Source organism: Euprymna scolopes, chromosome 3 (assembly GCF_053919585.1).
Source record: "Euprymna scolopes isolate OS-2025 chromosome 3, ASM5391958v1, whole genome shotgun sequence".
In the NCBI taxonomy this organism is placed as follows: Eukaryota; Metazoa; Mollusca; class Cephalopoda; order Sepiida; family Sepiolidae; genus Euprymna; species Euprymna scolopes.
Window position 1 is genome coordinate 166943310 of NC_136484.1, and position 22926 is coordinate 166966235.

The 22926-nt window shown below is 34.6% G+C and overlaps 1 protein-coding gene across 1 annotated transcript in view; it reads left to right on the forward strand.

Annotated features, from left to right (window-relative positions):
* Window positions 1-22926, forward strand: part of LOC145260255 (mpv17-like protein 2) — an 80106-nt gene that overhangs the window by 27888 nt on the left and 29292 nt on the right. Inside the window, exon 2 of the mRNA XM_080118084.1 lies at window positions 10971-11325. Coding sequence (XP_079974210.1) covers window positions 11154-11325 — 172 coding nt within the window. The 5' untranslated portion in view covers window positions 10971-11153. The remainder of the gene's footprint in view (window positions 1-10970; window positions 11326-22926) is intronic.

Genomic DNA, 22926 nt, shown 5'->3' on the forward strand with positions numbered 1-22926 from the left:
ATCCGCAGTTCTGGGGAAGAAACTATTGGAGTAAAAGGCTTTCTTGCACCTAGGGATCTCTACTAAAGGTAGTAAAGGGATAAGACTTAGTAGCTTGTCGGGTTTGTCGGGGGTAGTTACGTCGGGGAGGTACAAGTGTTTGCAGTTCGTCAGAGCATTCACCATTGAAGTATTTGTAGAACAGGCAGAGGGATGCAACATCTCACTGATGGGACAGAGGCTGAAACCTAGATGACAGTTCAGGACCTATCAGGTTGGCGACTCTTTTTTGAACCCTGTCCAGGAGCGAGAGACAAGCAGCAGATGCACCAGCGCAGATGTGACAACAGTACTCCATACATGGGCGAATGGTTGCCTTATAGAGGTATAGGATACTGTCAGGCGTAAATAGTTTTCTAGCACGGTAGAGGGAGCCAACCTTCCTTGCAGCAGCCTTGGCAATGCTCTCAATGTATCTATTCCAGTTCATATTCCCTGTAAACGTTAGGCCGAGGAGTTTAAAAGAAGTACTTTCAGGCAATGTGTTCTTGGCCATTGCTATTGGTGGTAGAGAAGGTTTCTTGTAGTTATTGAAGGAAACAAGCTTAGTCTTAGCAGCATTGAATGTGACCAACCATTTTTGTCCCCATTCCACTACGGATTGGAGGTCATCCTCTAGTGTTTCTGCCATTTCCTTGGATATGTGTTCATTTGTTTTCCCCTCATATCTGTTATAGAGAGTGGTGTCATCGGCAAATATACCCATCTCCGAAACAATTTTATCAGGGAGGTCGTTTATGAATATCAGGAATAATAGAGGTCCAAGGATAGACCCCTGAGGTACTCCCGCATTTATGTTGTATTGTTTGGATGTACGACCGTCGAGGACAACTTTGATTTTTCTATTACTTAAGAAGGATTTAATTACGTTATGAATTCTTCCAGTGATTCCATATGATCTAATTTTCCTTAGAAGACCATCGTGCCATACCCTGTCAAAAGCCTTAGATATATCGAGGGCCACCGCTCTACCCTCCCCTGTTTTATCCAATGAACGGTATATACGTTCAGAAACTAGTTAAGATATCTGCTGTTGAACGGGCTTGCCTGAATCCATATTGTTTATCAGTCAGGAGTTTAGCAGCTGTTAGGTGCTGGACTAGTGTAGCCCTTCGACACTTTGCTTCGAAGGTGCGAAACTTACTATAGTTCTTGATTGAATGATCTTTAGCTTGGCACAGTTTACAAGTTTACAAGATAAAGTGCCCCCCCTTCTCTTTGGGAAGAAGACGCCATTTTGGCTTTCATCTTGGGTGGAAAAGGCGCCATTTTTTGGCGCACAAATTTCCTGCTGAACATCGAGCGGGGCGGCTAATAGGTATTCCATTACTTCAAATGCATGCGACATAATATTATTTAGTGAAGGGTATCTTTCCCCACTTCTATTCATCAACTCTCTTCTAATGGCATTAGGACACTTAGCAAATATTATGTGAGCTATCACTGACCCTGAGGTCTCACCTTCAGCAAAAACATCAGTCCCGTAGGACTTGTCGAACTAAGTCAAATTTTTCTTAACTTTTTTGAGAAACGACTTCAAAATTTTAAAATCCGTTATAGCAGACGGAGCAGGAATAATCTCCTCAAATATCTGATTTTTAATCAAATCAGGATTTAAATATTTTTCCCTTAACAATTTTAGGGCTATATCATAATTATCTGTGGTTATATCTAAGCTGGAGATTACGTCAAACACATCACCCTCTAGTTTTGATTTCAACACTAATAATTTGTCAGCTTTATTTAAACTTTCCATGCAAAATTCGAATTTGTTCAGAAATGTTCTGAATGAAAATTTATCATCTGTGGACATACCGACAAATTTTGGACAATCCAATTCCATCTTGACCGGCATAGCCCTCGAAACATTGCATAACTTGAGGCGTATTTAATTTCAATTTTAAAGAAAGCAATTTTTCTTCTATTTCTGAAGAAAACCTTTCTGAAGCCTCGCAGATCTGAAGTTTCTCTTCTTCGGGGTTTTGAGAAGAATTTGGTCAATTAATACATCAAGGTCACTCAACCATCCTCTAATTACCACTGCTCGGGATTTGAAAAAGTTTGGAGAAGGGTCGTTACTTTCCAACCACTTTACCGCACTATTAATGCGAAATAATCCCTTACCTTCGCTTAAGATTTTTTTCAATAAATTTTCAATTCACATTCATTTGAAAAATGACAACAATGTACACACCATTAATACATTAAAACATGGCATCAAAATACAAATCAAATATTAGCAATCTCAATTTCAAATTAATTAATTAATTTGATGAGTCAATATAACACAATTAACATTTAAATTGAGAAAGAATCATTAACGGCTAAATACTGTGAGTTCTTTTTTTTTTTTTTTTTTGACGTCTACAGAAATTGAATCAAAGTTTTTTTTGTTTTTTTTTTTTGTTATAAGACGTATACAATCCCCGTGGGATCTTAAATTCGGGAAAAAAATGCAATTAAGATACGCTAGCAATCTACGACCAAATATAAGGTCGAATTAAATTATTATCTAACGTTACTTAAAACGTGAGAAGAATTTCAAAATCTTTTACTTATTCATTTTTTAGAAGTGCACTGCAACAAATATCACTGTCTTATAGATTTTGAGACATAAGTTACTTCAAACGAAATAATTACATTTGATTTAACGAAACAAACATTTACCATTAATCTCTTCCAATTAAGAAGAAAAAAAAAATTTCAGCTCGTCTTAAATCAAGAATTTATAAATATATATATTTATATATATATATATTTTTTTTGTTACTAGCGCTTAAAATGATTCTAGATATTTGCATTAAAAACGAGAATCTAACCTGGCTTGTTTTTGCAAAAAAATGAGATGTAAGAAATTTCTTCCCTACACACTCAATTTCCCTCCCTGCAGATAGCAAATGAAATTCCACAAACAAAAGCCATACCTTTTAAAACTCAAATTTTATTCAAGATGTATCAGAAATGAAAGTTCTTTGGTTAACGGTAAGTCCCTTGCAAAAACAGTGGCTGAATTTGCTATCCATTGCAATGGAGCCTTTAGTTATGATTCCTCTGTGGGAATGTTAGTTCAGGCTTCCTTTTAGAAGGTTCCATGTTGTACATGGTTGAACACGGTGTGAATGTTGTCGCCCAATACGGCATATTTTAGGACCTCGTGGTCTCTGGAAGAAATAGGAATAATTTCCCATAATCAAATATATCATGCCGAACACTGTAGAATATCCTCATTGGGTAAAATAAGTTCAGCAATTATGTTGTTTCTGTATTTAGAGAAATGTCCTTCGTCCACCCACTGTTTGGTGTCCAAGAAGGTAAAATCCTGGCGCTCTATAACAGAGCACCGCTTTGTGAGTCTTTACTGTTCCTTGTTCATTGATCAGACTGAAAAATATGCACATGTAATACAAAATTGGCACCTTCAAAGAACCAATCAAAGACCGTCTAGCAAATCATGTTAAGCGGGCAAACAAAATGGCATTGGTTATGGAATTTCTGACAGTATACGAGTGCTACCCCTTTAGCGAAATACACATCGGCTCCGATGTTGTACGCAGTTCGACTTAGGGAGCACCTAGATTTTTTTTTATTTATTTATTTGTTACAGATTTTTTTTTTGTTATAGATTTTTTTTATTTATTTATTTGTTATAGTTTTTTTTATTTATTTATTTGTTATAGTTTTTTTTCATTTATTTATTTGTTATAGTTTTTTTTATTTATTTATTTGTTATAGTTTTTTTTATTTATTTATTTGTTATAGATTTTTTTTTTAATTTATTTATTTATTATAGTTTTTTTTTTTTTTCATTTTGGCTTGTTTTGCTTTTTTGATGGATATTTTTTATTTTGGTGAGATTAGTAGGAGAAATGAAATGGTCTCATGTCGATGAGGCCATGTATAGAGAGGCTTATAACGTGAAAAGTGAAAAGCTGTCAGATAATTTTGAAACATTTTTAGTAGGGGTAGGCTATAGAAACAAAATTTTTCAAATAAATGCCAAAAGTGGCTTATTACCTTCATTTATATGTAAATAGATGGGAACAAGTGATTTTTTTCAAAACGGGTCAAAATTGGAGGGTCGCTGACCTCATACGTGATTTGACCGCGTCAACGCATGAAAATGGCCCAAATTTCGCCCCTGAACACACTTAATCATTTATTGAAAGCCACAGGGTGCATTTTTTGACTATAAATGCATTTGTATCATTAAATCTAACATTCCCATTGGCTATCCCACAAGTATAGGGCTTTTTAGGGTATCTCAGAGTCCAAAATGGGTCAAAATTACCCCAAAATTAGCCAAAAATGGTCGGAAATCACAGATTTTCCAAAATGCACATCCCAAGCCAAAAGTTATACTGATAATATTAATTTATAATAAAGTTACATCGTATTACATATAGGGTGGGGTAATTCTTTGATGAATTTTGGCAGTACCTATTGCTCCCTAAGTCGAACTGCGTACAACATTGGAACCAATGTGTATTTCGCTATAGGGGTAGCACTCGTATACGTCAGCCGCCGTTTTTTCTTATTTATCCATTACGTGCCATTTTTACCATTTTTACCGGTGCCATTTTTATCTAAATTCGTATTTCACAATGGAGTCCTCACTCGTGTACGTCCGCCACATGATTTTTTTTTTTTTAAATATGACGCCTTTGTTCCGCGCCGAGTACGTTGTAAGAAATTTCTTTCTCACACGTCTCAATTTCCTCCCTGCAGAAGCAAATGAATTCCACAAACAAAAGCCATACCTTTAAACTCAAAATTTATTCACAAGTAACAGCAATGAAAGTTCTTTTGCAAAACGGTGGCTCGATTTGCTTCCATACGCATGGAGCCTGTGCCAGTTAGCACAGTTTAATATTCAAATTTAAAATCGTTAAATACAATTTAGGCACGCAGTGCAATTGATTGTTTCGGCGTGTTAAAAAAATGAAAAATGACACCCACGCAAATTCCGGCGTGACCTTTATATACCAAAGGTGCGGACCTAGTTGAAAGCACCCCATGTGATGTCTTCCATCCAATGGAATTCCTCCCAGGACACATTTTAAAACTGATTTTCTAGAGCTCGTTTGGAGCCGATCAAATCGAATATAAACATGCACAAACACAAAATCTATCTCTTTAGTCTCTTAGCCTTTCGAGCATTCTTTCGTCTCTTTAAACTCTTCCGACTCATTCAACGCTTTCTCATATGGACTTACCACGCGTGCAAACATCAATTATTTCATTTCCACTGCTCCGCGCATGAATACTCTCTTTTAACAGACGAACATTAATATTGTCTCTGTTACAAATTTGAACATTCAAAGAACACAAAAAAAGAGACTCTCCATCTTTCATATGAACTCAAAAAAAAGAACTCTGAAATATTGAGAACTATGTTTTAACTTGTTATTGTTTGTTATTTCTATTCTGGAAATAAACCTCCGTTTGTGTTGCACATAAGATTTCTTATTTTTATTTTTATTATTTGTGGAGGAAGTCAGTTCCCAAAAAAAGGCCAGGCGACCCCCACAAGTTGGTGACCCGATGCAGAAATCATATGCACAACGGAATATTATAAGCTATTAAACAACCATGACTCAGCGGCAAAAGCGACAATTTTCTTTCGACCACAGTTTCAAGCTCCGCGTCATCGGAAAAAGTCAGTGGACAGTTTAAAGGCTTTGAAATCACTTTCGAGCGAAGAAAACAAACATGGAACCTTCCTGTGTTGAAAAACCTCTGGCAACGTTAACGGTAAATATACCAGCATTTAATCCTACCAACATAAAGACCTGGTTTATCCAAATCCAGGCCCTTTTCGACGCAAAGCGAATAACGTCTCAACGAACCAAATACTGTTACTTGGTGGAAAAACTCCCGGCAGACGTCATCAGAGAGGTGGCGGATTTATTAGAGAATGTGCCTGAAGACAACCCATATGACGAACTTAAGAAGGCTATCTTACGACGGACAGGCTTTTCAAACAAAACAAGGTTACGCAATCTTTTCACCCAAGTAGAATTGGGAGATCGCACTCCGTCACAACTTTTGCGATACATGCGTACATTGCTAGGGGACAACAAAATGTCCGAAAATATAATGAGAAGTCTGTGGCTGGATAAACTTCCAGACACAACAGTACAAATCCTAGCACCCACAACGGAAGAGACAAATATTGAAAAACTCGCCGATATGGCAGATCGAATCCATGAAAATCTGAGGCACCGCAAAGTAAACTCAGCACAAGCACAGCAGAAACAGACGTGCGACGACGATATATCAGGACTAAAAATGACGGTCGAAAATCTCACTCGACAAGTGCAGGAATTAACGCAAATAAACCATCGTTACTCATTTAATAAACGATCGGACTACCGAAAACGAAGTCTTAGTCAAGGTCGAAGCAACACACGGGAACGAGCGAACGAAATCTGTTTTTACCACAAAAAATTCGGCACACAAGCTCGGCGTTGCACTTATCCTTGTTCTTTTAAAAACAAGAATCAGGGAAACGAATCTTCCGGCCAGTAGAGACGACGACTGTCGCTGGATTTTCCACTAAAGGTCGTTTATTTTTTATTCGTGATAATAATCATGGATATAACTTCTTAATAGACACTGGAGCTGAAATCAGCGTGATACCACCTCTACGTAAACAAAAAGCTATTCCACAGCCTTACCACCTCCAAGCAGCTAATGGCACACAAATACCAACATACGGTGAAAAATATTTAGACGTCAATCTCGGCCTGCGCCGCACATTTCCGTGGATTTTTACCATAGCCAACGTGACGACACCAATAATAGGAACAGATTTTCTAGCATGGTTTAATCTATCGGTAGACATGACTAGTCGCACACTGACTGATAACCAAACAAAAATCGTCATTAAAGGTATCACCACAAGATACCAGTCTACTGGGATTAGTTCTGCCTTACCTGAAGAGACGTACATTCATCGGCTGTTTCAAAAATACCCACAACTTACTCAGCCATTCAAAGTCACGGATAATATTAAACATACTGCAAAGCATTATATTAAAACGAATAGACAGCCAGTCTACGCCACCCCCAGATGTCTGAAGCCGGATAAGTACAAGATCGCAAAAGACGAATTTCAACGCATGTTGCAACAAGGAATTATCCGACCTTCCAAAAGTGCATGGTCATCTCCTCTACACATGGTACAGAAAGCAGACGCGACAACATGGCGTCCATGCGGCGATTTCTGGAGATTAAATGCACAAACTGTACCGGATAGATATCCTATCCCACACATTCACGATTTTGCAATCGGACTGCAAAATGCCACGGTATTTTCCAAACTGGATTTAGTAAAAGCGTTATTACCAAATACCGGTGGCGGATGAAGATATCCACAAAACAGCACTGACCACACCATTTGGACTTTACGAATTCGTCAGAATGCCATTCGGACTTAGGAACGCTTGTCAAACCTTCCAAAGGTTAATAGACGAGGTTTTTAGGGACCTTCCATTCGTATTCGCTTACGTGGACGATGTCCTAATTGCTAGTAGAAACCTCAACGAACATAAACAACACTTGGAACAAGTTTTTCAAAAACTGTCCCATTACGGTTTAAAAATAAACTTGGACAAATGTATTTTCAGTCAGCAAGAAGTAAACTTCCTTGGACATTCAATTGATAAGGATGGTATATCACCATTACCCGAAAAAGTAAGCGCCATTACGGATTTTCCACAACCTACGTCTGTTAGACAAGTTTGTCGATTCATAGGTATAATTAATTATTACAGACGATTTTTACCCAACTGTTCCACAATCCTTGCACCGTTAACGTCATTATTGAAGAACAAAACGAAAAACCAACAATTAAAACTGGACGGATCAGCTTTAAAAGCTTTCCATCAAGCTAAAACTGCCTTAGTCAATTTCACAAAATTGAATTATATTAAGGACAGCGAAGAATCGAAGCTTACACTTACAACAGACGCGTCAGACATAGCTGTAGGAGCAGTTATACATCAACTGACAGGGGATACAATGACCCCTATATCGTTTTTCTCAGCCAAACTGAGCAAAACACAGACAAAGTACAGTACCTTTTCAAGGGAGCTATTAGCAATTTATTTGTCAATTAAACATTTTAGACATCTGTTAGAAGGAAGAAACTTCTGTATTTACACTGACCATAAACCGTTAACATATGCACTGCATACGCATGTAGATAAATATGGTCCAAGAGAAATCAGACACCTTGATTATATTGCCCAATATTCCACAGACATCAGATACGTCAAGGGGCAAGAAAACATCGTGGCGGACGCATTATCACGAGCTGCAATAACTTCACTAAATTCCAGTTCGTTAACTATGGAATTAATTGCACAAAAACGGAAAGACAGGAAAGACAACATCGCGATCGACCGAATTAAACCAGCATACATTGAGGAATACCCTCAGACAAATTCCCTTAGAACATGGGAGTCCAGCAGAAAATGACGAGGACACCAAACCCACGACAAAAACTGGTAGGAAAGTCCACTGGCCGAAACATTTCAAGGAATACATTACATATTGAAAAAAACTTTTTTTTTTCCAATCTGGGGGGAGTATTTGTGCCAGTTGGCACAGTTTAATATTCAAATTTAAAATCGTTAAATACAATTTAGGCGCGCAGTGCAATTGATTGTTTCGGCGCGTTAAAAAAATGAAGAATGACACCCACGCAAATTCCGGCGTGACCTTTATATACCAAAGGTGCGGACCTAGTTGAAAGCACCCCATGTGATGTCTTCCATCCAATGGAATTCCTCCTAGGACACATTTTAAAACTGATTTTCTAGAGCTCGTTTGGAGCCGATCAAATCGAATATAAACATGCACAAACACAAAATCTATCTCTTTAGTCTCTTAGCCTTTCGAGCATTCTTTCGTCTCTTTAAACTCTTCCGACTCATTCAACGCTTTCTCATATGGACTTACCACGTGTGCAAACATCAATTATTTCATTTCCACTGCTCCGCGCATGAATACTCTCTTTTAACAGACGAACATTAATATTGTCTCTGTTACAAATTTGAACATTCAAAGAACACAAAAAAAGAGACTCTCCATCTTTCATATGAACTCAAAAAAAAGAACTCTGAAATATTGAGAACTATGTTTTAACTTGTTATTGTTTGTTATTTCTATTCTGGAAATAAACCTCCGTTTGTGTTGCACATAAGATTTCTTATTTTTATTTTTATTATTTATGGAGGAAGTCAGTTCCCAAAAAAAGGCCAGGCGACCCCCACAAGCCTTTAGTTCAAATTCCTATTGTTGGAATGTTAGTTCGTTGTTCCTTTGGAAGGATCCATGAATGTTCATGGTAAATTCGGCGGGAATGATGGCACCTATAATTAGGGATAATGTGAGCCCCACGGGACTCAAAATGAAATGAGATAAGATCCAATATTTGGAAAATAAACATGCAGAACAGTTTTTGAATGTCTACCTCAATTAGGATAAATACAGCAATATAAGTTGTCTCTGCTTGTAGAGATATAGCCTTCGTTCACTAACTGTTTGGTGTCCATGAAGGAACTGTCTTGGCTGCCTCGAGAGAGAGCCGCTGTGGTTTGAGTCTATCCTGTTTCCAAATTTCTCTTAGACTGAAAAATAATAGCATGATACAAAAAGCATGCCAAGTTAAATCACCTGACACATTCAAATTTAAATCAATCACAGACCGGCTACTAGAACTGTGTGGCCGGCCTAAAAGAAAGATGGCAGTTGTATATGGAATTTCTTACAACATACATGATAAAGATTTTTCTGTGCCTTTTTTATTTTTTTTAAATAAGTGTAATTCCAAATCAACACCGAAAAATCTGTTATGATGTATGCACCCGTGACAGAAAAAAAAAATCGTACACCAAAAATCACGTAAATTGATTCTTACGATAAGTTCGGAGTTTGTTTTCTGTCAGATTAGAGTAAGCTTTTGATGCTGATCTGGTTTTAACCCAACTGCTAGCAAAATAAACAAAATAACACCCACATATTGTGTACTTACGTGTTAAGTTTACAAAAAACTGTACACAAAAAGTTAGGCAAATTTATTAACTATTTTTTAACCACGAAAAAAAAAAACATTTTAATGGCGAAAGGCCTCGTCCGTCATTTTCTGCTTTACATTAAGATCAATGGACACGATTCAGTAGTCGTCATAATACCGGCTAGAAATAGTTTATTGATCAAATTTAATTTTAAGACACAAATACTGGATTAATTTGCGTAAATGTTAGTGTACAAGTTAATCGGGAATTTAATCTATTGTTCTAAGGGAGGTAACTATTTTACTAAGAAAAAACGATTTTTTTTTCAACCACTTAATTTAATCTAACAAATATTTATAATATTAATAACAAAATTGTAAAATGCCACGATATTGTAATTTTTCTTTAAAACATTCGAGTAATTGTAAAAAAAAAAAAAAATGATTTGTCGGACCTGAACGAGAATCGCATCATCCCCTATAATTCTAAACGGTAATATGCAGTTTTTTTGTTGTAAAAAAATTACGACCTAACGCCAGCGGCATAGTATAAACACCTCCCCACCCAACTTCCCCATGTTAAGAACGGCTTTCGGAATAAACACCCCTAATCTCGAAAACTTACTGCATACGAAAACAAACATACTATAAAAAATTATAGAGGGGGGAGGATGATTCTCGTTCAGGTCCGCCGTTAGGTAAAAGTACAGAATTGTTAAAAGCCCCCGCTCCATATTAAGAATGTTTTTCTAAATAATAACATTTCAGCAGGATCCTTAAACTGCACAAGTGACTTTAATTCTTCCATTCATTCATCATATCAAACTTAACACGTGTTTTCCTGGTACGTAATCATTATTGGTTTTCTTAGCTTCTGATTTGTTTGTTTTTCTTTTTCTTTTTTTTTCAGCAGTAAAACGTTACGTTGACGACACGCATTCGCCGCGGGTCGCACTACCCGGCTTCATACCCGAGCAGCACAAATAGTTGCTAAAGAAAAGAGACAAATTCTTCTCTCTTCTCGAAAACAAAAATAAAGGCGGCGACATTCGTCGAAAACAGAAGATTTCAGATTAAAAAAAATCTAAAAACGATGTCTTTTTCGAAACTCCGCAAAGCAGTTGGTAGCCTTTTCAGCAAGTACCTTCTTCTTACCAACACAGTTTCGTGTGGAGGTCTTTTAGCCATCGGTGATGCAATCACGCAAAAAATAGAACATAGCGGACGCGACCCGGCAACCTTCAAATACGATTGGCCTCGAACAGGTAAGTAAAAAAAAAAAAACACAACATCGAATTAAGTATATTTTCTTTACCGAGTAACCGTAAATATCATGTTCGGTGGTATTAAAAAGCGAAATTAATCTCTTTATGCTATTTATTTATTTTCGGCACGTCTACAATAATATTCCCAAGCAAATTTAGAAATTCATTTTTAAAATGGAGAGGGGGGTAGCAGCGTTGAGCGGACAGAACTCTCCTTAAATGAAAACGACTAATTTGCTTGTGGATGCTAAACTGCAGTAGTGCTGTTTTCTTCTGTGTGCATCATCACTGCATCGGTAATGTATAATACGAACCGTGTAATTTTCTTAGATAGGATTTTCGGTACTTCTGCATTTACTGACCCGTATTTCCGTGATGTTGCCTCGTCATATCCCAGGAACTTGTGTAAATTGACGGAAGAAGCCGAATGAACGCTGATCAAATTTTAAAACGCTAGAAAAAATGCAATTATTAGATAGTAATTACAACGAGCGTTAGTTTTACGAATAAATATATTTTCGGTAATTTTTTACGACGTGCGCCAGCGTATTATAAACACCCCAACCTCCCCATGTTAAGAACGGCTTTCGGAATAACCCCCTCAACCTCAAAAGCCGTTCTTAACATGGGGGCATTCCGAAAGCCGTTCTTAACATGTGGTGGTTGAGGGTGTTCATACTACGCTGGGGCAGGTCGTAAAAAAATACCAATATTTTCTTTATAGCAACAAATAAAAACATTTTTTGGAAGAAAAGTTTTTAAAAACTTCTTTTTTTAGTACTTCTGCATTTATGAATCTGCGATTTCCGCGAAGTTACTCAGGTGTGCCCGACAGATAACGGAAATAACCGGAAACGGCCAGGCGAGCCTTATTACAAAAAACACATTGTTAATGTTACACACACCCTTCCCATGTTAAGAATGGCGACAACCACTGAAATTCATAAATTAGTACATTCGAAAATGTCTTAATATCCAGAAAACTACTCGTCCACCGTTCCCGGTTGTTCCCGTCATCCGCCGAACACACCCGAGTAACTTCGTGCAAATCGCGGGTTCATAAATGCAGAAATACCTTCTTTTTTCTTCTTTGTTTCTTTCTCTCTTTTTTCTTAATGTCGGTTATACGGCAAAATATACTGCTTTATTATTATAAGAATTAAGGGTTCGGCGACTGTAAAATATTATCCAAGTTCGTTAGATTCATGTTGACGTCTACACTTTATGATTTATTTTTTTATTTTACTTTATTTTTTTAATTTAATTTTTCGCGGTTAAAACTATTTTCTTGCAATTTATTAACTGTCGTCTGCTGAGATTTTCAGCGCATTTGTAATGACGTATGGTCAAACGATTTTTCATTTGCTGATCGTCTTCGCAATATTTCGGCCGTTTTACGTAAACTGCTGAGCTATGTCGAGACAACATTCATGGAAAAACTGGTCGGTCAATGCAGAATAATAAGAGTAATATACGATTTAATTGAACAAAAATAAAGTGAATCCGCAAAAATCCAACAGCGCAAAATAATACTACGTGTACTACAAAACTAATCGCCAGAAAATTGCAGTCATTTTAAAGCTTTTCATTAACGATACTGATCTCATGAAAATCTGTCGCCTCTCAAAAGTTTTAGGCAGACATACATACATACATACATTTAAACAGACAAGTGAGATTATATAATAGAAGAAGATAACAAATGTTTTCATGTCTGGTAAACTATTTATCAGCCCCAAAATTAACTGTGATATTCGTTGTCAGCATAAAAAATGCATAAAATTTTTGGTACTTATGTTACATATTGAAATAATGATGTTATTTTGAAAGCCATTCTTAACATGAGGGGAGGGTATTTTGTAACTAACCTGTACTTTCACCTAACAATTGAATAAAAGATATATCATGAATCTTGAATTTAACTTGAAAATACTTTTCTTCTTTTTTTTTTTAGATAGCACGGTAACATAAGTGCATAACCACCACTTTTTTTTTTTTTTTTCCATATCGTAAAAACCCTTTTGAAAGCCTTTGTCAACACAAAGGTGCTGATCTTGAAGAAAACCAATGTATCAATAAAAATATCAAATGTGTTTCCGTTTCAGGAACCTGATTTTAATTTTGCATTGTCATAACTCGTTGCCAGATTTAACTGAATTAATTTAGACAGCCATGCGGACTGATCTATAAGCACCGAAAATGTGTACAATTAAAATGCGCGACACTCGTAGAAAAAATAAATTTACACACAAAAAAAAAGTGTGCCCCAAAAAGTTCCAGCTTTTGAACCTTATTTGCGTAAGAATGGAAAATTTTGAAAGCATAACGTATTTATTTATTTATTTTCCATTTTTAAAAAAGGGGAGTGGGTATGAGTGCAGCACTAGAAGTGTCAGAAGTCGCCATTAAAAAAGGAGTGATTAATTAGACTCACTATCTTTCGAAGCTTATAACAATAGGAATAATGTAATTTAAACCCTCTTTTTTTTTTTTCAATAAAAGGAGCAAAGACCAAACTAAAATAATAAAAGGTTTCATCGAAAAATATACAATTTTTTTAATCGGTTTTCATTAAAAAAAGATTTCACGAAATTCAACAAATTTTAACTTAATCTAAATATAATAAATATATATAAATTCAAAAAAATCACTTACCTATATAAAATACTAATCAATGGATGCTTCCATTCTTCATTTATGAGAATTTGTCCATATTTATATTTTATATTCCATGTATTTTTAAATAAAAGAATTTTTTTAAGGAATCATTTGAAAAGACCGCCATTAGGTAAGCATTAACCGGTGTTAGCAAGCCGGTGTTTCTTGTCTTTCTCCTTGTTTTGAAATACAGATGGACAAAAGGGCTATAAAACATAAAAACAACACATACCGTGAGTCGTCAAGCCTGTGCGTGAAAATATGGGTCACCATACATGAAAAATGATCACATTTTACTTATCAGTCTTGCCTTTAAAAAAAAAACACTCGACAAATTTTCAATTTTTTTTTCTTCTTCCCAAAGAAATACAAGAGTTTTTGATTTAATATATTTTATTTCTTCTTTATTGAGTAAATTGGGTTTTTTTTTTTTATAAATATCTAAAAAGAAAAACATTGAATGAAATAGAAAAAATTGTCATAATTGTACGAAATTCTCTGGACAATATAACAAGATTATAAGGTTTCACTTAAAAAAAACATTCAACGTGGTTTTTTTTTTTTTTTTTTTAAAAAAGGTTTTAAACTTTGGACTTTACAGGTAAATTTGCAAATTATTTTTTTGCTGTTGCTTAAAAAATTAGCTTATTTTAATTATTGATCTTTTATCTTCAATTTGGGATATATAAATTTGAGGTGAGAAAATTTTCATTTTAATAGACATTTCAAAATGGGAGGGAGGGGTAAATTTTAAGAAAAACGCTTGCTAGAATATTATATTCAGTTTATTGGAAAGAGCATAAAATTTCACATTGAACATGAAAATATCGTAAAAGTTGAACACATAGAAAAATTTTAATAAATTTTTAAAGTGAAAAAATTAAAAAATATTTGACTCGTAAAATTCAATTCATTTCATTACAATAAATAAAAATTGTTATATGCGCAGGCACTTTGTAAACACTGTTTTTTAAAAAATAAAAAATATTTTTATTATTTTTTAAACAACTTTAATAGTTTATTTTGGAAGAAAATAAACTTTAATAGTTTATTTTGGAAGAAAATAAACAACCCACTTTAAAAAGAGAAATTACGAGTTTTTTATATTTTATTTATTCCAAAAAAATTCTGATACACCTAGTGCAGCACAGTTTTTTTCTAAATTAACTTTGGACTTAAAAGTTGTCCAATAAATGTCTTGAAATTTTGTCTTGTTTACCAAATATTTAAAACTTTTGTGAACATCTTAAACAAAGTAGTTAGTACTTTTACACAATAGGAACCAAACTGTTTTTTTATTCCAAGACAACCCCTAACTTGCATTTTAGGCTTAGTTCAACAAATGTAGGTCTAGTTTGATTTAGGTACGTGCAAAATGAATGCCGATGCTCAAAATGTATAAACATTTTGACTTTTCCCTTTACTTAAAAATTCACCAAAAATCAGGAAATTAATCAATTTTAATGAAATTTTCATAATTTATCAAATAGTGATCACAAAATATAATAAACCCATTATTTTTATTTGAATCTTGGTGGAAATGTATTCTTTTGTTTAAACAAAAAACATCTTTACTAAAGTTATGGTTTTCAGTAGTAAAAAAAAAAAAGCATGAATGAATTTATTTTTGCTTTTTTATGAAAATAAAGCATCGTAAATTGTGACAATAAAAAATAGAAAGAAAAATTAACTTTTTCAGGAACATTACGAAAAAAGCCCTAAAGACTGTATTAATGATTTCGATATAACTCAAAGAAAGACTACCGATATTGTCATTGAATTAAACATTGTTTATTTAATAATTTCACACAAAAAATTATAATTGCAAAAAATATTTCTACTTTTTTTTTTTTTTAGATTACATGTTTCGCATAATTTTTATATGTAAAACTAATATTTTCCTTGCTTGAATGATCGTCAAACTTTCAGTGTAACATAATTTTCATATAATCTTGAAAAATAAATTTTTTAACATTTTAATTTAAAAGCAGGAACATAGAAAAATAATTAAGTTAAAAAATGGTAAAAAAATTATACAAACGTTCACGATGGGAATGTACGGATGCACGGCTGGGGGGGGGGGGGGAAACCAGCATTCTCTACTTCCCTTTAACTACCCGACATCATTTTCAGATAGCCTTTTGACTTTCTGACATTTTGGGTTCCGTAGAATCCAAATTTGGAGGATTTTTCATTTGTTGTGATTGGGAGAAGCCAGAATCTTTCGTTTTTGGGGTGGGGTGGGGGGGGGGGTAATTAAGATATTTTTTTGTACAAACAAGGTGTTTTTATTTAATTCAATATCTTAGGACTTTACTAATTATCTTCGAAATAAACCCAGAAAACGGTAAGACACCAGGAAAGTGGACCCTGCACACACATGTTTTGTGGAGACACAATAACGATGCTCCCTTTCGATAGAAGTGCGCAGATGCAAACAGTTTCATCTGTTCTAGTTACTCATCTGTACACTTTTTTTTTACTTAAATAATTTTTCTTTAACTTAAATAAATTTAGTTCATTTTCTCTTTTTTCGTGCATTTTACGATATCTTTTTTTTTTTAATTCAATTGTTAGATTTGTTTGCTTTCATTTTTTTCGTACACGTTGAGTTTGTTTACACACCATTCACCAGTTTTAATTTATTTAATCACAAACTAAACCATTTTGTTTAAATATTTTTATTACAATAAATTAAAATTTTTATAACAAAATTTTGAACAAATTTTAAGAAAGTACTCAATATTTGTAAAAATAAAATTGAACAAAATTACTCAAAGAAAGTTTGTTTTCTTTCATTTTTTTTCGAGTGCGTTGAGTTTTTTTATGTATCATCACCAGTACCACTCCGAAAGATGCCTTAAATTACAATAAATTAAAGTTTTTAAAATACTCAATGAATAAAATATTTATTTCAATAAAAATGACCCACACACGCACGAAAAAAGAAAAGAAAATTAACTAAATTTAAGTTAAAGAAAATTTATTGGTTTACCAATTTGGAAATAAATGAAATTAACATGAAAATAAACATGTGTGAAAAAGCTGTTTCAATTATCATGAAAGAAAATGAAAAAAAATTATTTTATCTCTATATAAATAAAATGAACTCATTTTTTCCCGTCTGATTTTGACCTTAATAGGATTAAAAATCAAGATATTTCATGCAAATATAATATGCACAAACGGCAGAACAATATCTGAGGTGTGTTTATAGGCTTATTATTTCTCAAATTCCACGATAATCTTAGATTTCTATACTTTTTCTGCTGAGAAGTCACGGCCAAAATCGGTTAAGATCAATGGAAGTGGTAAAATATTTTCTCTCTAATTAATTCCTCCTCCCCCTGCCACCACTTAACACCATTTGGGGATCGTTCACAAGGAACAGTTGAGAAGAGAACACCGGTTTGGCTTCGTAGTTCTTTCATGTGAAGTTATTTAAAATCACTAAACTAAGCTGCAGTGCTCTGTGGCGTAGTGGTTAGCGTGCTGGACAATTCACATTATATTTTCACGTTCGCGCCGACCTACCGTAGTCGTTTTTTTTTTTTTTTCCTAAACAACTGGAATGGACTTTTCTTGGTGGCCGAACTGTTAACGTTGCAGATGTTTTTTTGTTTTTTGTTTTTTCCACACTTTATTTTCCTACTTTTACTCATGACTCCGGGTTTGATCCTTCCTACTTACCTACCATAACATTTTTTAAAACTCCCCCCCCCCCGTCCCGGAAACAAACACTCGGGCAACGCCGGGTACCCCCGCTAGTTAAAAATAAACACACGTACAAAAAAATGTAAGCAAATGAACTAAATTTAATTAAATTAAGTAAAAAAAAATCAGAATGAATAAATAAAACAAACAAAACAAATAAACAAAATTTATTAAAAGAAAAATTGTTCAAGTAAAGAAAAAAAAAGTAAATAAAACAGACGAAACTGTTTGCGCCTGTGCACTTCTATCACAAGGGAGCGTCATTATTGTCTTGTGCAGTCACTCATGCACACACGCTTGCACGCAAATAAACAAACCTTTATTCATTTCAATTTACCCACACATTTTGCACAAAAATAAGTTCTTCCAGCAACGGCACAATTTCAAATATGCCCACACACTTTTCTCACAACAACAAAAATAAAATGAACATATTTCTGGCGGACGTAGTTGGCAACAGTATCACATGACACAAACGACCAATGAGAAAATTAAGAAGATTGTCTTTTTAACGCTTTTCCAAAAACCAAAATATCAGCAGTAGCAATCTTGTTTTTGGAGCCAGCCCAAAGTGTATAAAAACACATCAGTCTTATAGAATTAATTCAATTAATTCAGTTCATTTCGTTCATTCAGTCACTTCGGTCTTTTTCCTTTCTCCTCGCTTAGACGACACACGAGAACATGCCTCTCGTCGCTGCCAAAGCCATCAACACCATGATTACACACGCCATGTGGACACTCAAAAATCGGTTATGCACACACGCATCCATTTCGCACATTTTCTAATTAATAACAACAAATTACTTTCCTCATGAGACTTTTAAGTAAGACAAACTTCACCAGATAAACACAAACTTTAAAATAATCTCATGATTTTCACACAGGACTTTAACCTTCTAAACTCATTAATTCCACGAAGGACTTTCATCTAACATTCTGCTCATGACTTCGAAAGAACTTTCACCGATCGGACCTTTTGTTTATTCGCCTTGTTTTTGTTTTTTTTAAATAAATGCGGTGCGTTTTAAATCAGAAGGTGTCATTTTGTTTCATTCTATTTTTTATTATTTTGTTTGGGGCAAAGAGATTTAATTCAACTTAAACCTCTGCATCCCTACAGTCTATGCAAAACATACGTGTGTACGTGGTCCACTTATCTTTCAAAGGATTTTTGCAATGAATTTATTTAACTTCAAAATTTAGCTGAATTTGTCAGCTTCCAAATGTCACTGTGAGAACATTTTTCATTATAATTTTTTTTTTTTCACGTGTACAAATATTTTTTTCCTTTTTGAAAATTAATTTTAGGCTTTAATCTTTCAAATACAATCAAAAAGTAGTTGAAAACCTGCAAATAAATTATGATAAACTGGCTTTCAAAGCTGTCCCCCTATTTTTTTTATTTTATTTATTTTTTTTTTTTCTGCCATTTGTGCCCGAACTTTTTTGACTCGTATTGTGTAGACATTTCAAGTATCCCACTTTTACACATTTTTAACCTTTAGGTACTTCTACAGAATTTGAACCGAAATGTTTTTTGTTTTTTTTTCTATTTAATCTAATTTAATTCTAACCTAGATTTTAGGTTTGTTCCAGCAAAAGTCAATTTGGCTCGGTTCAGATATTGTAGAAGCATTTGCTTTTGTTTAACATTGTTTGATGACACATCAAACAGTTTTTTATGGGTATTTAAAGTCGAAAAACGCAATACCATTTATAAACGGTTCATTCCTTCTGTTTACTTTTTCAAAAATGGTTTTCATATAATTTTCATAGTTGGCATTTATCATGATTTCAAAAAGTTCCTATTATCTCCACAAGTTACATGGTCATTTTTAATGTGGGGAAAATTGAGCTCCTCAAACAGGGACACTTTAGAATGGAACCAGAAAGCAATTTTGGCAATTTTTTAATTGTCTTAGCCTGGAAAATGTCCCTCCTCTATGACTGAGGACAAAATACATACTACACATCGATTCTAGCCTAAAGATCAGATAGTTACGTGTGTTACATTTAATAAAATCGATCACTATATCACACCCTTAAACATACAAATCAGTAATGTTTTCTTTGGTTATCATTTGATGCATGTTTGGATCTAATTGATTCGACCTTCGCCTTAGCTTGTTTGCCTTCTGCCTGAAAAGAATGCGCAAATAAGAAGCGTAAACTTATTCCTCCAATAATATTGAATTCAGAAGGTGATGAGGTGCGCATCATTATTTTTATTTATTTTCTACTGCCAGAAGTGTCATCAGAAAGAATATCAAAGTATTCAAAACCATATTATCAAGTTTTAATGTTTTGACTTTAAATATGACCTTGGGGAGGTGGATACGATAACAACCCTAGTACTTCCATATTTCACCTATCACAATTAGGAGTTTTTCTTTGACACCAAAGCCATCAGAATTTAGGCCATTGTTGAGATGCCATGTTTCCTAAGGTATGACTTTGGTCCTGTGCAATTCTAGAAAGTCCACCTTGCCAGGCTTTGCTTTTTTAGTCTTTGAGAAGGGGCTAATTTATTTCTAATTGCCTGAGGCATCCCTGCCAGAAAATGCTGATGAGGCCAAAGTGCTCTTTCTTTAGGCCATTGCATTTCAAATCCAACTCTCCCAACCTTGTCCCAGTACTGGATATGACCTTAAACTATATCCAGTGGTGAAGCCCCAGCTTGCAGGCTTTGGGGAGTGTGGAGCCACCCTTTAATTGCCATTGCTCCCAGGTCCACTCTGACCCGGAGTGGTAGTACCTGTTAGGGTCCCAACTATGGGTTGAATAGAAACCGATTTGAAAACAACAAATATATTGTATTAAAAAAATTTTCTTCAAAATCTTTGGATTCAGCATTAAATAACCTGAAAAGGGTTGATATGCTGTAAAACAACCAACCAACCCAACCTTGTCACATTTTCCCCCTGAATGAAGTGATAAACATCCCAGTACCATCAATGTCAGTCTCCCCTTCACGCAAATGGAAATGTCAAAGGGATTGGATAATTTCTGACTCAAAAGTATACGTTAAATCTGATTAGATGAACATTTGGAAATGGCAGGTGCTCTAAACAGGTGGTCAACGAGACTTAAAGTAATTTCTGACTAAGCAACACACCTCCTGGCCTTCAATCTGGGATTAGTGTAGAGTTTGTTCTATCCTCAGTCAGAGGAGGAATTTTTTTTTTTTTTTACTCGCATTCACTCCTAATAGGGCATATTGCCACTTGGACGTAAAGGGCTACTATTTAGGACCATGCCTAGGAAAGATTAACAAGACATTGGTTTATGTTATATTTAAACTTCTGCATATCAGTCCAGTCAGAGAAGCAAGTAGCAGGAAGGGAATTCCAAAGTCTAGCTGTTCAAGGGAAGAAGCTATTAGAGAAGAAAGCTTCCTGGCATTTAGGGATCTCAATAGTGAAGGGGTGAAATTTTGTTGCTAATTCCATTAAAATATTTGTAAAACAAGCACAGTGATGCAACATTGCTGTGATGAGACAGGGGTTGGAGCTGAGTTGACAAAGTGGGACCTATTAGATTGAAGACTTTTTTGGACCCTATCCAAGAGGAAGAGACTAGTAGTAAATGCACCAGCCCAGATGTGGCAACAATACTCAATGCATGGGCAAATGGTGGCCTTGTAGAGGTACAGGATACTCTCAGGTGTAAGTAGTCTTCTAGCATGATAGAGGGAACCTGCCTTCTTTGTAGCAGCCTTCACAATGTCATCCATGTATTTGTTCCAATTCATATTGTCCGTGAATCCAGAGTTCCCCCGTTTTTGAGAGCTGGATTTTTCTACATTAAAAACCAATGTTGTGTCTAACTCTGCCTTCAAGGGGAGGTAAGTAAAGTACCTTTCTTCAAAAAGAAACTAGCATCGTCTAAGGGATTAGGGACTGACGAACACGAATACAAATGATATATTATGTAATGACTATAGTTTTCAATGTGAGAAAACTGGAGGCGATGGTGCATAGCACACATGTAAATAAAAATATATATCTAAATGAATATTTTTTTAAAAAAGTCTAATAATGTGTGGTATTATTTATTTGTAATTTTATGGTCTTATTTCTCTCCTGTAAATGTTTGTCGATATTAACAGTAATTAAATAGTTAATAAAATAAAAAGGATAATTTTGTCAATTTCCAGGAAGGATTAAACTTCTCTACTTTAACTATCATGGAATATATATGCAAAAATCTTAGTTCATCATTTTTGCATTACAATTAAAATAGATTACTATTATTTAAATTTTGATACAAGTAAATTTTTAGAAATGCTGTAGCACTAAGATAAGAATAACAAACCTAACTGCACAATCTTGTATAACATGGCAATGAAAGCTAGAAAAATAACAAAGATCAATAAGAGAAATGTTGATAGTGATCAAAAGAATAGGAACGGTGGAGGTAATAATAACAGCACAACAGGTAAGGATGAGGGCGGTACCATTAATAAGAGAAATAGATGCAAGAGACAGGTTTGGTTCAATCCACCATTCAGCGAGCATATCAAAAATAATATACCTAGGGAATTCTATGGAATAATTGATAAAAATTTCCCCCCGGAGAATAAATTAAGCAAAATAATAAATAGAAACTCGGTAAAATTATCTTTCTCAACGTCTAGCAACTTAACTAACACGATAATCAGCTCCAACAATAGAAAAATCAGCAAAATAAGGAATAATAATTAACTAGCATCAAATGAAAGTACCTTAGACAAAAAATGTAATTGCAGAATACCTGGGAATTGTCCGTTGGGTGGGAAATGTCTAACCTCGGAAATAGTGTATAAATGCGAGATAAAAACCAGCAATACTAAGAAGATATATCTTGGGGGCCATGGAAACCGTGTTTAAGGATAGATATAGAAACCACGTAGTATCCTTTAAAAAGGAACCTGAGATGGAAACTAATAGAGATGGTGTTAATGATAGCAGGGGGGAGGGTACATGAATCAGCATTAAAAATAAAAGGAATACAACTACATTAGGTGATTGGGTTAGGGAACTTAATAGAAATAATGAAGATTTTGAATTAAAATGGTCAGTAGTGGATAGGGGGAGGAAGTATACCCCTGGGAAATCAAAAAGGTGAAATCTATGTTTATTGGAAGCCTTTTACATAGTGAATTCTGAAGAGGAAATTTTTAATAAAAGACTAGATGCCATACAGGGATGTCTTCACAGGAATAGGTTTCTGCTATCACGCCTTAAA